General features: G+C 38.7%; 1 protein-coding gene across 1 annotated transcript in view; it reads right to left on the bottom strand.

Annotated features, from left to right (window-relative positions):
• Window positions 1-10,589, bottom strand: part of MEI4 (meiotic double-stranded break formation protein 4) — a 74,970-nt gene extending 64,381 nt beyond the window's left edge. The window contains exons 1-2 of the mRNA XM_052694432.1: window positions 10,269-10,589; window positions 687-935 (exon numbers count right to left, since the gene is read on the bottom strand). Of these exons, the coding sequence (XP_052550392.1) occupies window positions 687-935; window positions 10,269-10,311 (292 nt within the window). The 5' untranslated portion in view covers window positions 10,312-10,589. The remainder of the gene's footprint in view (window positions 1-686; window positions 936-10,268) is intronic.
• Between the last annotated feature and the right edge of the window lie 5,188 nt (window positions 10,590-15,777).

Raw genomic sequence — 15,777 nt, 5'->3', positions numbered from 1 at the left:
TAATAATCACAACTTTGAAAGTAACTAGCTAGATACCCTTCCTTCCAGCTAAAATAGTCTTTAATTACCATATTCCTTACTTAAAAGGTTTTCCTGGACCCTACAGTGTCAAACTTACATTAATACATCATTTATAATAATAAATTGGTTGGACCAGATGATCTTGGAGAGCTGTGATTCCACAAAATACCCACAGAATCCAGTGTCTGTTTACATTAACAGAGAGAACATGCGTATAGTTCTCTGCCTGTCCTACCTTTCCTTGTCATATGTATCAGGGATTCATGCATTCAACATATTAGGCCTATGTTCTAATTTTAAGCTTGTTCAAAGTAGTTAAAAAAACAATGTCTTTAAGACACTAGCATCTTGCAGACTATGGAGTAATATTTTGAATTAACATGCATACAGTAATATTTGTATTTTTCTGGAACAATTCCATATGACACATGTTGATTTTGATGGTTAAAATATAAGTTCTGACAAAGTATTAAATTTTCAAGCTAACTCTCATCACAATTTATGTAACTGTTCTACAGTCTAAGGGTTTCTGGAAAGCCACGAAGGCACCTTAGCACTTAGAACTCTATTATCTACATACAAGAAACAGAGCAGGCTACATGAAAGCTATTTTATTTCTTGCTACTGCAGCATGGCGATTGTCAGAAATGATTTCAGAAACTCACCATTTTCCAAGCAGACTCTCTGACAGATCTTGTTCAAAAGAAGCTCCTGATGTAATCGAAAAATTTCAGCTTCTAGTGCTTTAACTTTCGATTTCCAGTTGAAGTCTTGTTCAGATACAAGTTTGGCAAGGTGCTCAGTGTATTCTTTGCAGCTCTTTCCTGGTGGTTTGGAGTGGATAATGGCAAAAGCCAGTGCCAGTTTTGATATTTTCAAATACCAGATTTGATTTTCTCTTCTGTCTTTGACTCCTATTGCATACGAAAAAAAAAAAGAAAAAATACCTTCACCATGATTTTATTAAAGCAAATTGCACACACTTTCCTTAGCTTTGAAAGCCATTTAACAGTGAGACCAATTATCTTATTTCTACCACAATCCAAAAATCAACCTAGGACAACAGAAGAAATATAAATAACTGTCTACAATGTGAGACTAAAACATCCATGAGCTGTGCTTCAGTACTAACACCAATAAACATAGCATTTGATAATAATTATGGAAATCAGAAAACAGCTCAAACAGGCTTATACTAGCAACATATTAAATAGCAATGTTATTTCAACTAAAACAGAAGTGAAAATGCTAAAAATCCTAGGAAAAAAATAAAAGAAAAAAATCACTAAAACCCTATGGCTGAAGAAAGGTATTATATTAGTTTAGACCCAACACATATGATTTCTTGATAGGGTATCAAAAAGTCTCTAAAACTCTAAAAATTCTCTAAAAATAAAAACAAACGCCTGAGGATATTGGTAGCTTCCAGTTTTGGATACCTGGTACTGCTGTACCTTTGGTTTTAAGTCTTCATAAGCATCATATCTCACGCTTGCAGAAAAGTCTTTTCAGAGATACTGCTAACAAAATGCAGACTCAGGCTGTAGTAAAGGTGCCTTTTCTTCAATTTCTGCCATCAAGAACTGTAAAGTCAGTCCTTTCCATTCAAAACAGGAATTCACGTGTTCACATGTAACTTACACAAATTCACATCAATAAGGTTCATTGCAACAGCAAAGAAACTTTCACTGAATAAAATCCTCCCTATGCTTTTCTCCTAGCCCTAACACAAAAATTCTCAATCATCCTATTTTTTAAATCTTTTTATCCAAGAAGCTACGAATCAAGCACTACAATAAATGGTGTTGAATATCTGAAACAGTAACAGCACAGAATTCAGTGAGACATTTCATGCCATCCTTTCACCAGATCGTCTGAATCACTACACTGATAATTTCCCCCTCAACTTTAGACAGTAAGTCACCTCGCATTATGTATTTATTTACCCAGCAGAGGCATTTAGAAAAACAGATGCCTTTGGGTTTTTTTTTTTCCCCACCTTCTCAATGCTACTGAACATTCCTGTACATTCCTGGCATGCCACCCATTCAGATACACACCATTCCCATCTTGAAGCCTGAGCACAAAGTGTAAGATAGAAATTCCTAGGGATCCATCTAGACCCATGTTCAGAATTATTGTTCTCCACTTGAAATCTTACATTTCTGCTCTACCCATGCAAAAACAATTAGCCTAAGCATCAGTGTACTGATAATGATTAATGAAACAGCAAGATCTCAGAAACTAGCCAACACTACCTACACCATTATATACCTACATGATTCAATACATAAACAATATCTTTGCATGATTTCTGCCTTTTAAAATCCATTTCACACAAATTTTTTTAAGAATTCCATGGGAAAAGCATAAGTTACTTCCCTCCAAAAGAATCTACACTGCTGTGGGACAACAAACTGCTGTAAGGCTCTTTTGCCTTATACATCAAAGGAAGTACTTTGCAAACACAGAACCATGCCAGTAATTGAGCTACCATCAAAGCTGTGCATAAAATGAGATACCTAGAATCACACAGAAAGAAGAGCATGTAGTAACTTTTAAGGATCAAATATCTTTGCCTTTGAACTTGAAATACACTTCCCAGATTCTCATTGTCTTAAACATAAGTTTCACCCAGGTATCACTCAACACACACATCAAGCTCCATTCTTACAAAGTTTATCTGCAGAGCAGAGCTATAGATTAAGGCAGACAAATTCTTCTTTCAAATGGATTTTTATTGCTGTTTTCTCATTTTAAGTTCTCTGGGGAACTCTTTGCAAAATCTTTCTGGTTCACCTGCTTTTATAGAAGAGAAAGGCAATACTAACTTTCTGCTTTGTAATATATTTTATCAGTACAAGCATTTTTTCACAAATTACATTCAAGAAAGCTGCAAGAAGGTATGGGGCAGGAAACAGTATTTAATTTGAGTGCTTTGTGACTATCCACACATTTTTTATCATTACAAAAAAAAAATAATAAAATCAACATCAACACCTTTTTTCTATCATGTTGTTTATTTCCACTCATACAGCAAAGAATCAGTTGTCTGTTTGACCACTGATGCTTTATGATCCTGCCCTTCATATGCCTTGGCCCATACCTCTTCATTATGAAAGTAAATCAGTAAGTCCATACATCCTCTGAAAATCCACTACTGAAAGGATGTCTACGTTACTAGAAGGCCAAGAAGTTAGGAAGTTCTTTCTGAATATTCCAAGTTCTCAGCCCTTGTAGTTGAAATATCCAGTGATTCACAGTGGTAAATAAATAAATAAATCACATAAACCATTCTAGCTTTGCTTTAAAACCCAGTTATCAAAACACTTAACAGCAATCCACATTAATCCTCACAGCACAGAATTAAGCAATGAGATTTGAATTTAAAGAGGCTTTTTCCTCTTTAAATTTCCATACAGACTTCTGCAGTCACAGTTCTTACTCTGAAAAAAGGGAATTACTTTTGTGCAAAAAACCCTCGTAGGGCTGCTATTCAAAGAAAAGCCAAAAAAATCCACAAAACAGTACTGATAACAAAGATGGTTTTCTTTAGAAACACGACCAAAAAAACCCCAATATTTGGAGAAATAATACTATTGGAATCTTGAAACCAGGTAATTCACGGTTAGCGGTGATATACCTACATGCATTTCTAGAAACAATGAATTTTATGAAGATTTTATAGAGAATAAACAGCTTATTTCTCTCTTTTCTTTTGCTCTTCCTATCCCAATCTCGTTCTTTTATGATAACAGAAAGAGATGTTTCCAGGACTACAAGCAGGTAATGCAGAAACCAATTCAAGTTTCCCACACCTCCCTAAATGGAAAGCTGCTCTCTCACAAACCACTGTATAAAAAGCTCCTAGAAAATTACACACTGGATGATGCTGCTAAAGATTTGCCAACTGTGCATTAGCAAAAATTGCAAGGCAAGCTGTTGCTTTCAGGAAGTATCACACCAAAGACAAGCAACTGTGAATGCATTCCTCTAAAAGCATATTGGCAGCTACAGTGATATCAATAATATTTTTGCTCACATCAGCATAGAAATGAAACTATAGACTAGGAAGAAAAAGGTTAAGAACTAAACCAGAAATTATCTTAGACTGGAAATTACAAAACAAGACCATGACAAGAGCAGAAAGAAGTCATCATGCATCCTAGCTCCTAATGTCAAAATATATCAACAGGAATAGAAAGAAGAATCATTCACATCTGGTACCCAAGTTACAGTAAGAATAACAACTTAGAAAGCTCTGTTTGCATTCAGTGCTAAGGAGGAGGTCTCTGGTTCTCTCGGCAGCCCAGCTAGAAGTAGCACCCTCACTAAGGCATACAGACCAATGACAAGTTTCCTATGCAAAGCCTCAAACCTCACTCAGAGCACAGTCAGAGGACAGGATCAGCTAAAACAGATGTCAAACAGGCCTGGTGTCTCCAGAATCTTGACACAAAGAAGGAAACCTATCTCCAACCTGCTCTCAAACCCTACTAAGATAGGTCTCAGCTGTGGAAGATCACTGAGTAAGTGTTCAGATGCTGAAAGAAGTACAAAAAAAATTTTAGAAGTCATAAATTTGTAGAGTGTTTTGAGTTGGAAGGCACCCCAAGGATCAAGTTTCAATTTCCCAGTCAAAGGCAGCGTTGCTGGCCACTAGAGCAAGAACTAGATCAGATTACCCAGGGTCCCATCTAACCTGGCCTTACACACCTCCAGGGACATGGCATCCACAGCCTCTCTGGGCAACCTGTTCCAGCACCTCAACACTCTCTCAGTAAAAGCTTCCCCTTGACATCTAACCTAAATCTCCCCTCCTTTAGTTTAAAACCATTCCCCCTTCTTCAATCACTATCTACTCATACAAATTGTTTTCCCACGTTTATAAACTCCCTTTAGGTACCATGAGGTGTCCTTGCAGCTTTCCCTTCTTCAGGCTGAACAAGCCTTCCTTCAGCCTGTCTTCACAGGAGAGGCATTTCAGACCTTGGATCATCATTGTGGCCCTCCTCTGCACCCTTTTCAAAAGCTTCTCATCTTCCCTGCATTGGGGCCCCAGGCCTGGATGCAGTACCCCAGACGGGGCCTTTCAAGGGCAAAGTAGAGGGGGACAGTCACCTCCCCGGTCCTGTTGGCCACCCTACTTCTGATGGAACCCAGGATACCATTGGCCTTCCGTAATCCAAGAGCACACTGCCAGCTCATGTTAAGTTTTTCATCAACCAGGACCCTTAAGTCTCAAAGAATTCTTCTCCCAGTTTATATACTTGTTTAGGATTACCTCAAACCAAGCAGTTGCGAGCTGCCCTACACAGCTCAATGGTAGATGACAAAGGAGAACAAAGAGGTGATAAAAGATCTTTTGAGGACCTTAGATATAATCACAGAATACTCCAACTTGGAAGGGACCCAAGGGATCACTGAATCCAGCTCCTGGCTCCACACAGCATCACCCAAAATTCTCAAATCCTACGTTTGAGAGCAATGTCCAAATGCTCCTGGAACTCCAGAAGATTGGGCCTGAGCCCCAGGGAATCTGTTCCAGTACCCAAACACTCTCTGGTGAAGAATCTTTGCCTAATCCCCAACCTGACCCTCCTCTGAAGCAGCTTCATGCCATTCCTTCAGGTAAGAAAATTAGCAAGAAAGCAGAAATAATCAGGTTAAATCTGAGACCCAAACGCTACCTTTCTACAGTGATTTGCCGTTTCTGCAGCTGCATTTGATGCAGCAGTTCATACTGTTCCTGTACCAGTTCCTACACCAGTTCCTGTACCACTTGGTACAGGAAGATACCATGCTGACAGATCTCACCCCAGTTCTGAGGCTGCCCACAACACGTAAACAGAAAGAAAGACCCAAAAATTAAAAAAAAACATATATTTTAGATAATCATCTTTAAAGTTTGCTTTATTCTCAGTTGGAAACTTCATATATGTAGCACTACTCTAAATTCCAAAGACTTCACATTATTGTTAAAGAATATCAAAATGTGCATTGGAATTATGGAAGTCTCTTGGTGAAGAACCTTTCCCTAAAATCCATCCTGAACCTCAGTTAGCTCAGAAAGGGTTAAACTTAAAGTCAGCGGTCAGATCAAAATGGACTGCTCACTAAGGAGAAAAAGAAAGTGATGAAGTAAAACAAACAAACAAAAAAGCCCCACCAAAACAGTGACCTTGGGATGAGCTGGGTGTTCCCCAGGCAGTTTTGGGTTCCTCTATCAGGCTCTTATCACAGAAACGCCTGCATAAACCAGACATTGAGGGATTAGCTAATCAGCTCACACAGGCAAAGCTTCTGCTCAAGAACTTTTAAGAAGTCCTTCAGGAAGCGTTTGTGGGTAAGGGAGGTGAATTTTAAATAATTCATCTGTCTGAACCCTACCCATAAATTTTTGGCTGACCTTGAAGACATGGAAACCACAATGATAGGAGGGTTAGTTTCAGTGGTCTTTACAGAAACAGGGAAATACTCAGATTTAAAGTGGCAAGGCCTTCGAAAATAAAACCAAAACCTGAACTTATTTGAAATCATTAAGTATTTGAAGAATTGTTTGCTGTTACAGGACATCACACCTGGGTATCAACCTCAAGTTCACACACATAACTCACATCTAATAATGGAAGAAACTTCAAATGCCACTGACAAAAACCTTACTGTTTTGAGAACATCAATTTCTTGTTCAGACCATTATCATCCAAAATTGAAGACTTCGAGAATTTATGCAGTAAGACACAAAATAGACTACAATGCAGTTAGTTAACTTCCAGGCATCAAAGAGCTCTGTTCTCCTCATACTTGAAATAGATGGTTACAAACTAAAGGCACTAAATTGCTGCCACCGCTGCTGTGCAGCTGAAAGTTATTTAACAGTCCCACACAACATCACATTATAAATATTTTAAAAGTTTACAATCCAAATTAAGTGTATGGTCTGGCATTAATGGTACAAACATAATAGGAAAAACAGTTTTGTCTGCACAATTTTCACTTCAACAGGTTTGTCAATTACATGCTGCAGATAAAGGTGAAAAATCACCCATATCTGTGTGATCTCATGCATTACATGATGGCAACCAAGTTACTGACCTGTTATAATGGAACACAAAATAGGTCACAAAATGATGCAAGCGCTCTAGCAGAACTGAGCTGCAGATACATATGGCTATAACATTAAGCAACAATAAAATAAACTTAATTAGTATGCCTAACATAATGCTGTCTTTTATGTATATAATAAATAATGATAATGGGACAGCTGTATAATCAAGATGAACTAAAGTATGCCTTGTGTTCCAATTAAGCAGCTTTTATTGTAAAATATGTAAAATGTTTATTAAACCAATGCTGCTTGGCAGTGTCATTTTTAAACAAAGATATATAACATGTACATACTTACTGAAACATTCAGTTTTATTACCATTAGTCTAAACAACACCTTCAGCATAGCCATTTTCAAATATCTCCTTTTATATAAAAAGAACAAGATGTTAAAATGATACTGAAACAAACAAACAAAAAATCTGAAATGTCAAAAGCACAAAGAAACTCAATTAAAACGTATTGTGAAATTTATTTCTTCAAACCATTTAATTCTTAAATCATGTTGACCTCTGAAATGAAGTCAGATAAATTCCCCAAAAATAATTAAAGAGCTTCTTAGATTCACCAACTATATAAAACATTGCCTAGCACTAAGTACATAAGCAAGCATAACCCCCTCCGGATTTCAGTGAGACTTAAGGGGCAGGATTTATCTCCTCCTGAATACGGAAATCTACAGAGCTGAGCTAACTGTCTAGACTTCCTTTAAGATCAATGGGCAGAAACAGGGATTTCTACAGTCAACAATGAGAGAAGCGATTCGTACATCTGCAGTGCGATTAAGTCAGTCATGCCCCAGAAACACTTGTTTCCCTTCCTGGGCTACAGAGGGAGTTCAGGTGACTAGACATGATGCACAAACACATCTCATGAACAGCAAACTTCAGAGAAATGAGTGCACCACAAGCAACCAAAGCTCAAATCTTCAAAAAAGTGCCTAACCAAGCAGGGAAATGATGCAGGGCTAAAATTAGCACTTATTATAAGAAGTTTGTAATCCTAGGTCTTCTAAATATCTCCGAAGAAATTAACAAAACACAAAAAGCATAGGAAAAAAAATAAATAAGAGAACAGCCTTGTGAACACTTAGTAGCATTCACGAACAGAAAACTTTGCATACGTGTGCTAAGACAAGTGAAGCATCAAGCACATCCAGAATTAAATGTGCATAAACCAACCTGTTTAGCCTTATATAATGTTAGTATACACTAGAGTTCAGTAAGATCGTGTGAAGAAATTGTACTTTATTTCCTCACATTTGAAAATGTGCAAACTCCCATTTTTAGATACCAAAGAAAACTACTCTCTCAACAACAAGAATGCCATACCTATATTACATATTTAGCTCTTTGCAGGTTTGGGCTGTTTTGACATCTTGCTTTCTGAATAGAATCAGCTGACAGGGTTGGTTCTCTTAAAACCTTTCTCCCTCCCCCAGCCACCCCAACATACTGTTGTAGTGACGCTTCTGTAAGAGAAAAAAACATATCAGATTTTACAAAGAAGTATCCTAAATCACTCAAAAGTTCAACCCTATCACGATTATTAAAGAAACGTTACAAGCAATTGATAGCAAGGACAGTGTATGAAATACAGATGGCTTAAAGAGGTAAAAAAGATTCTGCTTTTGTTCTATTCCCATCAGAATAGACCAAGTAAGAAAACATAACACAAGCAAGAGATTTCCGATTGCTTTAAATTATGTATACATTCCAACTACAAGTGGAGAATTCATCTTGCACTGGTTTTATTTTTCAAGGAGATCTGTTTGTTTGTTTCTGCTGTGTTATTTACAATGTTACCTAGTCAATCTGCCACACATTACTGTTACTAATCCCACGTTTTTCAGGGGTGGACACAAAAGGGAACTTATCATATAAAACCTGCTGTTCAGAAACTAACGTGTAACTCAATGGTGTGCATTTTTCTGCTCTTACAATGACACAGATGCTTCCTTTCCAAAACACAGCTGTAATCAAACCAATTGGATGGAACTCCACTTGCTTTGGAAATTAAGGATATGCTTTTCATTACAGCTTTACAAGTGGAAGTCACACCGTTAGTCAATTACAAATATTCACATGTGCCAACAACATTCAGTTACATTAAATATAAAACCACAATTGGTATTCTGGACCCTGAATCATAATCTCAGGCTGACAAGTAGCTGTACCTCCAAGTTCTACCTATTACAACAAGTGCAACAAGCTGTTCCTAAATGCAGGATTTCAGAGCAGATTAAAAAAAAAAAAAAAAAATAGCCTAGAAGATTACACAGATAATTTTGCACCTTTTCTCTTCCCATATACATTGAATAGAACACCACCATACTGTTCAAATTTTATCCAAGTAATTCCATTCTCATACAGGATCTTAAACCTGCCACATCAGTGCTTCTCAGTGGAGAAGTTTCCTTTAAATAACTTACAAGAAGGCTTGGCTTTCCTACCCAAATTTTATATTGGAAGAATTAAAGGTGACATGGCCCAGAAGAAAGCAAATGTTCTTGAGACGAGGCACAGAGATAGATTCCTAGAAGCCTATGGAAAATATACAGTAAAAGACCAAAGCTTTACTACATTATAGATACTAACTTAACTATAATCACAACGAAGCATTTGAGTAATAATTTATGAAGCACTGAAAGACAGCAAACTATGAACGTGAGGTGCCAAGCATTCACAACCGAGACCACACAAAATAAATAATGTTTTGCACTTTAATTCAATTTAAGAGCTACTTTGTTCAAATTAAGAAAAGGAAACAATTTGCTCTGTTAGTGACTGATAAAAGCACGGAATGAAAAAAGACTTATTTTTAAAAGCCGAACAGCATTAAAAACAAACAAACAAAAACGCACCTATAGAAGACAACTTAGCAACAATACGACGTGCTTAAGTGTTATCTGCATTAAAAAAGAAACAAACAAACAAAAAAACGATCAGTTTCGCCTGCAGCCATGCCCAGCTATGGCAGTCCGTGGGCGCCGCAACGGCCGCGGCCGACAGACACCGCCCCAACCGCGGCCCCGAAATGGCGGCGGGCCGAGGGCATCTCCTGAGGCCGCGAGCTCGCCTAGTATCTCTTAGCGCCTCCCCAGCCAACGAGCTCGAGGCTGCCAGGAAGCCCCAACTTACCTGCAGCGAGTTCCCCACCCTGGGGGGCGCACCTCGGCTCCATGGAGGGGAGCAGTGGCGGGAAGCTGTGCTCACAGGCTCCGCGGCCGCACCTCGGCTCCAAGCGGCCTCCTCGAGGGTAGCGGCCCGGCTCCGTGCTGAGGGACCGCACTGAGGCGAGCAGTCACCCCGATCCAAGGCTTTATGCGCCCTGCTCTGCAGATTTTATTTGCGATTGAAATGGCGGACGTCCTGCAAAGAGCAGCACATGCAGAGACAGCGTTACATCTTTTATGCCCTATTACCCAACACTTCCTCCCTTGGTTCCTCATCAGCTGCGTACTTCAGGTTCACAAATCCTCCCGACGCTTAACTAAACACATGGATACCTGCTAAACATAAATCATTGCTATCTAAACATGTGTATTGCTCATTGTCTGACTTCTCAAGTTTTCTGTCACGCAGGTCTTGTGTGTCCAGCACCAAAAATTAGTAGTCTTTCAACATAAGGAGCCTATTGATGTGCTTGTCACACTGTGGGCTAACTTGTTTTTAACTCAAGGCTCAGAGGTATTGCAGATGGCTGGGCAAACAAGAGCTCAACTCTTTCTACCTATAAATTACTCCATCTACCTAATCTCTGTGACCATATCTATCTGCTGAGCATGCGAAGACTATCAGAGACCTCTGATGAAGTAAAAAGACCCTTCTGAGAAGAACTATTAGTAAATTATCTTGTTCTAATGCAGAAACAACATTCCATTCATACAGTAGTGCTTTTATTTGGAGCTCATTATCAGCTGAGTCACCTAAAATGGCCTTGCACACGTTTTTGCACTGATGTGTGCTTGGTGTCAAGCCCAGTTAGTAGCAGTACTGAGAATGAAGCTTGATCGTGGTGTTTGAGTCTCTTTAAAGATATCAGCCAATAGATCAGGCTGCCCAGGGTCTGTCCAGCATGGCCTTGAAGACCTCCAGGGATGGAGCAGCTACAACCTCTTTAGGCAGCTAGTACTAGCACCTTGCTATTCTGTGAGTGAAAAACCCTGGCCTCGAATCTTAATCTTCCCTCCTTCAGTTTTAAGCCATTTCCCCTTATCAAATAAGTTATTATTGTATGTACAGTTATATTTTTTACACAAAGTATTGAAAAGTTTGTAATAAGGCCATCTGGGCCACAAATGGAGTCTGCAGCTGAGGAGGGAAGGAGGCAAGGTGAGAAAACAGTAACAGCCAGTTTCATGGGATGGAGTTAGGTTGATCAGAATGTATGAAACTTTTCAGTATAGGAAGATTGGTCTTTGTAAAGAGATGTGACAAGCAATATATACTTTTACAATTTTCAAGCCCATTTTTTTATTCTCAGATTACTTGCACAGCTTTGTTTTTAACACTTTAAGCCCATCCCTTCATAAAAGCTCTTTTATCAAGAGACATAGTGCTAGATTTCTGAGCTACTGTGTTTTTAAAAAATCTAATTTGAAAAATAAGTTTACCATCTCAACTAGAGGAAAATATTAACACGTTGGAACTTTCATTTCAGACTTCAAATGATAGAAATAAGCTTGACTGAATAATTTAGAGTATATTTTCATTCTGGTTTTGTACTGAATTTTCGAGAAAGCCCAGGGGAAAAAAATAGGGAAATAAAATATTCTTCAGACTTTTTTTAAAAAATATTTTTTTACAGACACAATGTGTCTATTCTTTTCTGTGCATCTTCTGTGCATGCAAGTGATGCAGATACTTTTCAAAGTGGGCACTCATTATGTAGCACAAAACATCCATCTTTTCACGTAATATTTTTAGGTATGATTGAAAGAAAAGATTGAGAAACATTAGTACTTTTACCTCCAAACCTAGGGGAAGAATTAAACAGAAGCAAGTTCATTACTGTTTTAAAAAAGAAAGGGGCTCTAACTGCTTTATTTTAGAGTATGACTCATACCTGCAAGTGGAGGCTGAGAGGCACCAAATCTGAGACCTTCTGCTTTCAAACAGCTGTCTTGGGATAGGATGATTTAGGCTTGATTATTTTGTATTTAATTGTTCAAGATGTATTTAAATTTCTTTTAGCTGCATGGCCCTTTTATTTTGGATTTGGAACTAGTAGTAGTCAAAAGGAGTGTTGTCACATACTTCTAAACTCACTGTATGCAACCTGCAGAATACCAGCATCCTGCACTTCTTTACAGCTCTTAGGGTTTTATTTAAAATGGAAGAATATCAATATTTTCAAGGTGGAAAAAGCTGATTCTTCCTTTCCCCCCCCCCCCCCCCCCCTTCTGTTTAACCTATGGTTAAACAGAGCATCTCTTTATTATTCATCAGAATGCAGCAAATAAGGGTGCAATCAACTGCAGGTTCACTTTGATATAAATGATTCTGGTCTATGGAAGAACACATTTCAAAAATAATTTGAATGTTTTTTTAAACTTGTATTAACTTTGTCCTCAGTATTCTCAGTGATTATCTAATCTAACAGATCAGCTTTGTAATCAAGTAACAGTGAGTGGGCATATGCAGATCTGTGCATGTGTGCAAGCTAAGGATTGCCAATAAATAAAAAATAAGATCCAATTTCCATTTTAATATCCAAACACTGAGTGATTAGCAGTTCATGTAATCTCAGGCAAAGCAAAAGTAAAACCAAACTTTGACTTCAAACAAGCAGTTTGTAGATCATAAAGGGAGCCGATTCTACTAGCTGAAGATAAATTTCTTTGATCTCTATTTCTGAAGGTGCCTTTTGATCTGAAAAGCAGTCAAAAGATATATTCGTGGCAAAAGGTCATGCAAAATAATTAGATGCTTTTATTAATAATTAAATATAAAATCAGTGTAGGTGTTTAATCACATTAGAGGTCATGCAATTTCAGTATTTAATCAATCTATATGCTGAATATTTACAAACAGGTCAGCGGTCAACTAAGAACACAAGAGCACAACCTTCAATCAAATGTTAAGTATAAATAAATTATATCACTGTAGAACATGCAGGCCTTGCTGTTACTGGATGCCTACAGTATCAACAACATTTTAAGCAAATGTGAAAGTAAAAGTTTTCATTTGGAGCACTACAGTTTGTCAGAATTCAGTAGACATCTTTATGTTTTAGTGCGTCTCAATTTACCCATGGGACGAAAGTGCCTGAAAACACGTACAAAATATGTTGTCTCAAATGATGTAGTTTGCAGTTTTGTATTGCTGATGTGGAGCAAGTGCTTACTAACTTGAGAAGAATGAGTGAAAATCACTAACAGTGCCAGTGTCTTCTCATTCATGCTTTCATTCTTCTGTGTTACAGTGCATATTTAATTAAGAATAAAAATTTTGGCATCATGTGTCTTGATTACTTGGCATCACACTCTTCAAAACGGATTGTAAAGTGTTTTCAATTGCTCTATTTTGTATGTATTTATGATGACAGAAATATGGTTCGGGTATATTATTAGCCCCTTTGATCATAATCTGCAATTCTAAACAAATCATCTGATTTAGGATGTTCAGGGAGTTATGCAATGACTTCTTTGTTACTGCACAAATAAAGCATTACCGTCAGGAAGGAGATTACACTTCAGCAGCTGAAGCAGTAAAAATTCCCCTTTTCCAAAAGCAATGTAAAAAGTTAGACACAATTTGAGAACAGGGAAACAACTTGCCACCAATAAGAGGCAGTATGTCATTGGTTACCATGGTATGTTCTGTTATGAAGAGATATTTCAGAGTGGTTTATTTAAATGCTATCACAGAATCACCAACATTGGAAAAAACCTCTGAGATCATTCAGTCCAACTGTCCACCTATCATTAATATTTCCCATTAAACAACTTTGACCCTTTACTCCGCTCTTGCTGCTCTGCTCTGCTCTCATGATGCCCTATCTGAAGTACTGCATAGAGTTCTGGAGCCTGTCAACACAAAAAGGACATGGAGTTTTTGGAGCAGGTCCAGAGAAGGTCCATGAATATGAACAGAGGGCTAGAATACCTCCCCTGTAAGACCAGCTGAGAGAGCTGGGGCTTCAGCCTAGAGAAGAGAAGGCTCTGAGGAGACCTTATAGTGGTCTACCAGTACCTGAAAGGGGCCTATAGGAAAGCTGGGGAGGGACTTTTTATAAGGGCACGTAGTAACAGGTTGAGGGAAAATGGTTTTAAACTAGGTTTAGACTATATATTAGGAAGAAATTCTTTACTGTGAGGATGGGGAGACACTAGAACAGGTTGCCTAGTGAGGTTGTGAATGCCCCCTTCCTGGAAGCATTCAAGGCCAGGCTGAATGGGGCTTTGCACAACCTGGTCTAGAGGGAGGTGTCCCTGCCTATAGCAGGGGATTAGAACTACATGATCTTAAAGGTTCCTTTGAACCCAAACCATTCTATGATTCTGTGTCCCTTAGTACAACATCTAAATGTTTCTTGAATGCCTCCACCAACTCCCTGGGCAGCCCATTCCAGTGCCTGACCACTGTCTCGGAGAACTAGTTCCTAATGTCCAACCTGAATCTCCCCTGGAGCACCTTGAGGCCATTCCCTCTAGTCCTATTGCTGCTTACATGGAAAGAGGCCAAGCACTACCTCTCTACAACCGTCATTCAGTTGTAGACAGAGATAAATCACAGAATCACAGAATCACCCGGGTTGGAAGGGACCTCAAGGATCATGTAGTTCCAACCCCCTGCCTAGCAGGGCCACCAAACATCCACATTCAGATCAGGTTGCCCAGGACCCCGTCCAACCTGGCCTTGAACACGTCCAAGGACGGGGCATCCACAACCTCCCTGGGCAGCCCGTTCCAGGGCCTAACCACTCTCCTTTTAAAGAAATAGATAAAAAGAAAAAGATAAAGTCTCCCTTGAGCCTCCTCCCAGTTCCCTCAGCCACTCCTCATAAGCCTTGTGCTCCATACCCATTACCAGCTTTGTTGCCCTTCTCTGAACACGCTCCAGGGTCTCACTTATATAGCACTATAAAATTAGATGCACATATAAGATAATGACAACAGATTCAGTTCTCTTCTACATGGTACACATTAGGCAGAAAGAAAACCTTTCCCATGAAGAATGTCACCATTCAGAAGCCAATACAAAAAGATTCCCACAAATCCAGGTCAAGAAAAAAGGCAAAGCAGATAATCAGAATGATGGCTGTGCTTCAGAGTTTGAAGACATTGCTATTCCAGACCCAGAGCCTGTGAACTGGATGTGGCCCAAAGTAATTTTCCTCCTTCAGTGCGCAAAAAGGAATGCAAATATTTTCTCATTTTGTGGAAGCCTATGCACACTCGCATACAGAGGCATGCACATAACTAGTGGTTAGTGACCTACTCCTGTGGGCCAAGCAGTCCTGTTTGATCTTCAAAACTGGGGCATTTTTTTTCCTCAAAAGACATACATTGCTCTGCTAGATGGGGAGGTGGAGGACAATCTAATCAGCAAAGTAAATTATCATGGATTCATTCAATTCAAAGGAGTTTTGTCAGTTTGCTCTAATGGTAAATGTATCCCACTGTGTTTAACAAGCATAAACAGT

Source organism: Tympanuchus pallidicinctus, unplaced genomic scaffold (genome assembly GCF_026119805.1).
Source record: "Tympanuchus pallidicinctus isolate F22 unplaced genomic scaffold, pur_lepc_1.0 scaffold1, whole genome shotgun sequence".
Classification (NCBI taxonomy): domain Eukaryota; kingdom Metazoa; phylum Chordata; class Aves; order Galliformes; family Phasianidae; genus Tympanuchus; species Tympanuchus pallidicinctus.
The sequence above is the reverse complement of the archived record's forward strand: the minus strand, read 5'-3'. Positions and strand labels throughout refer to the sequence as shown.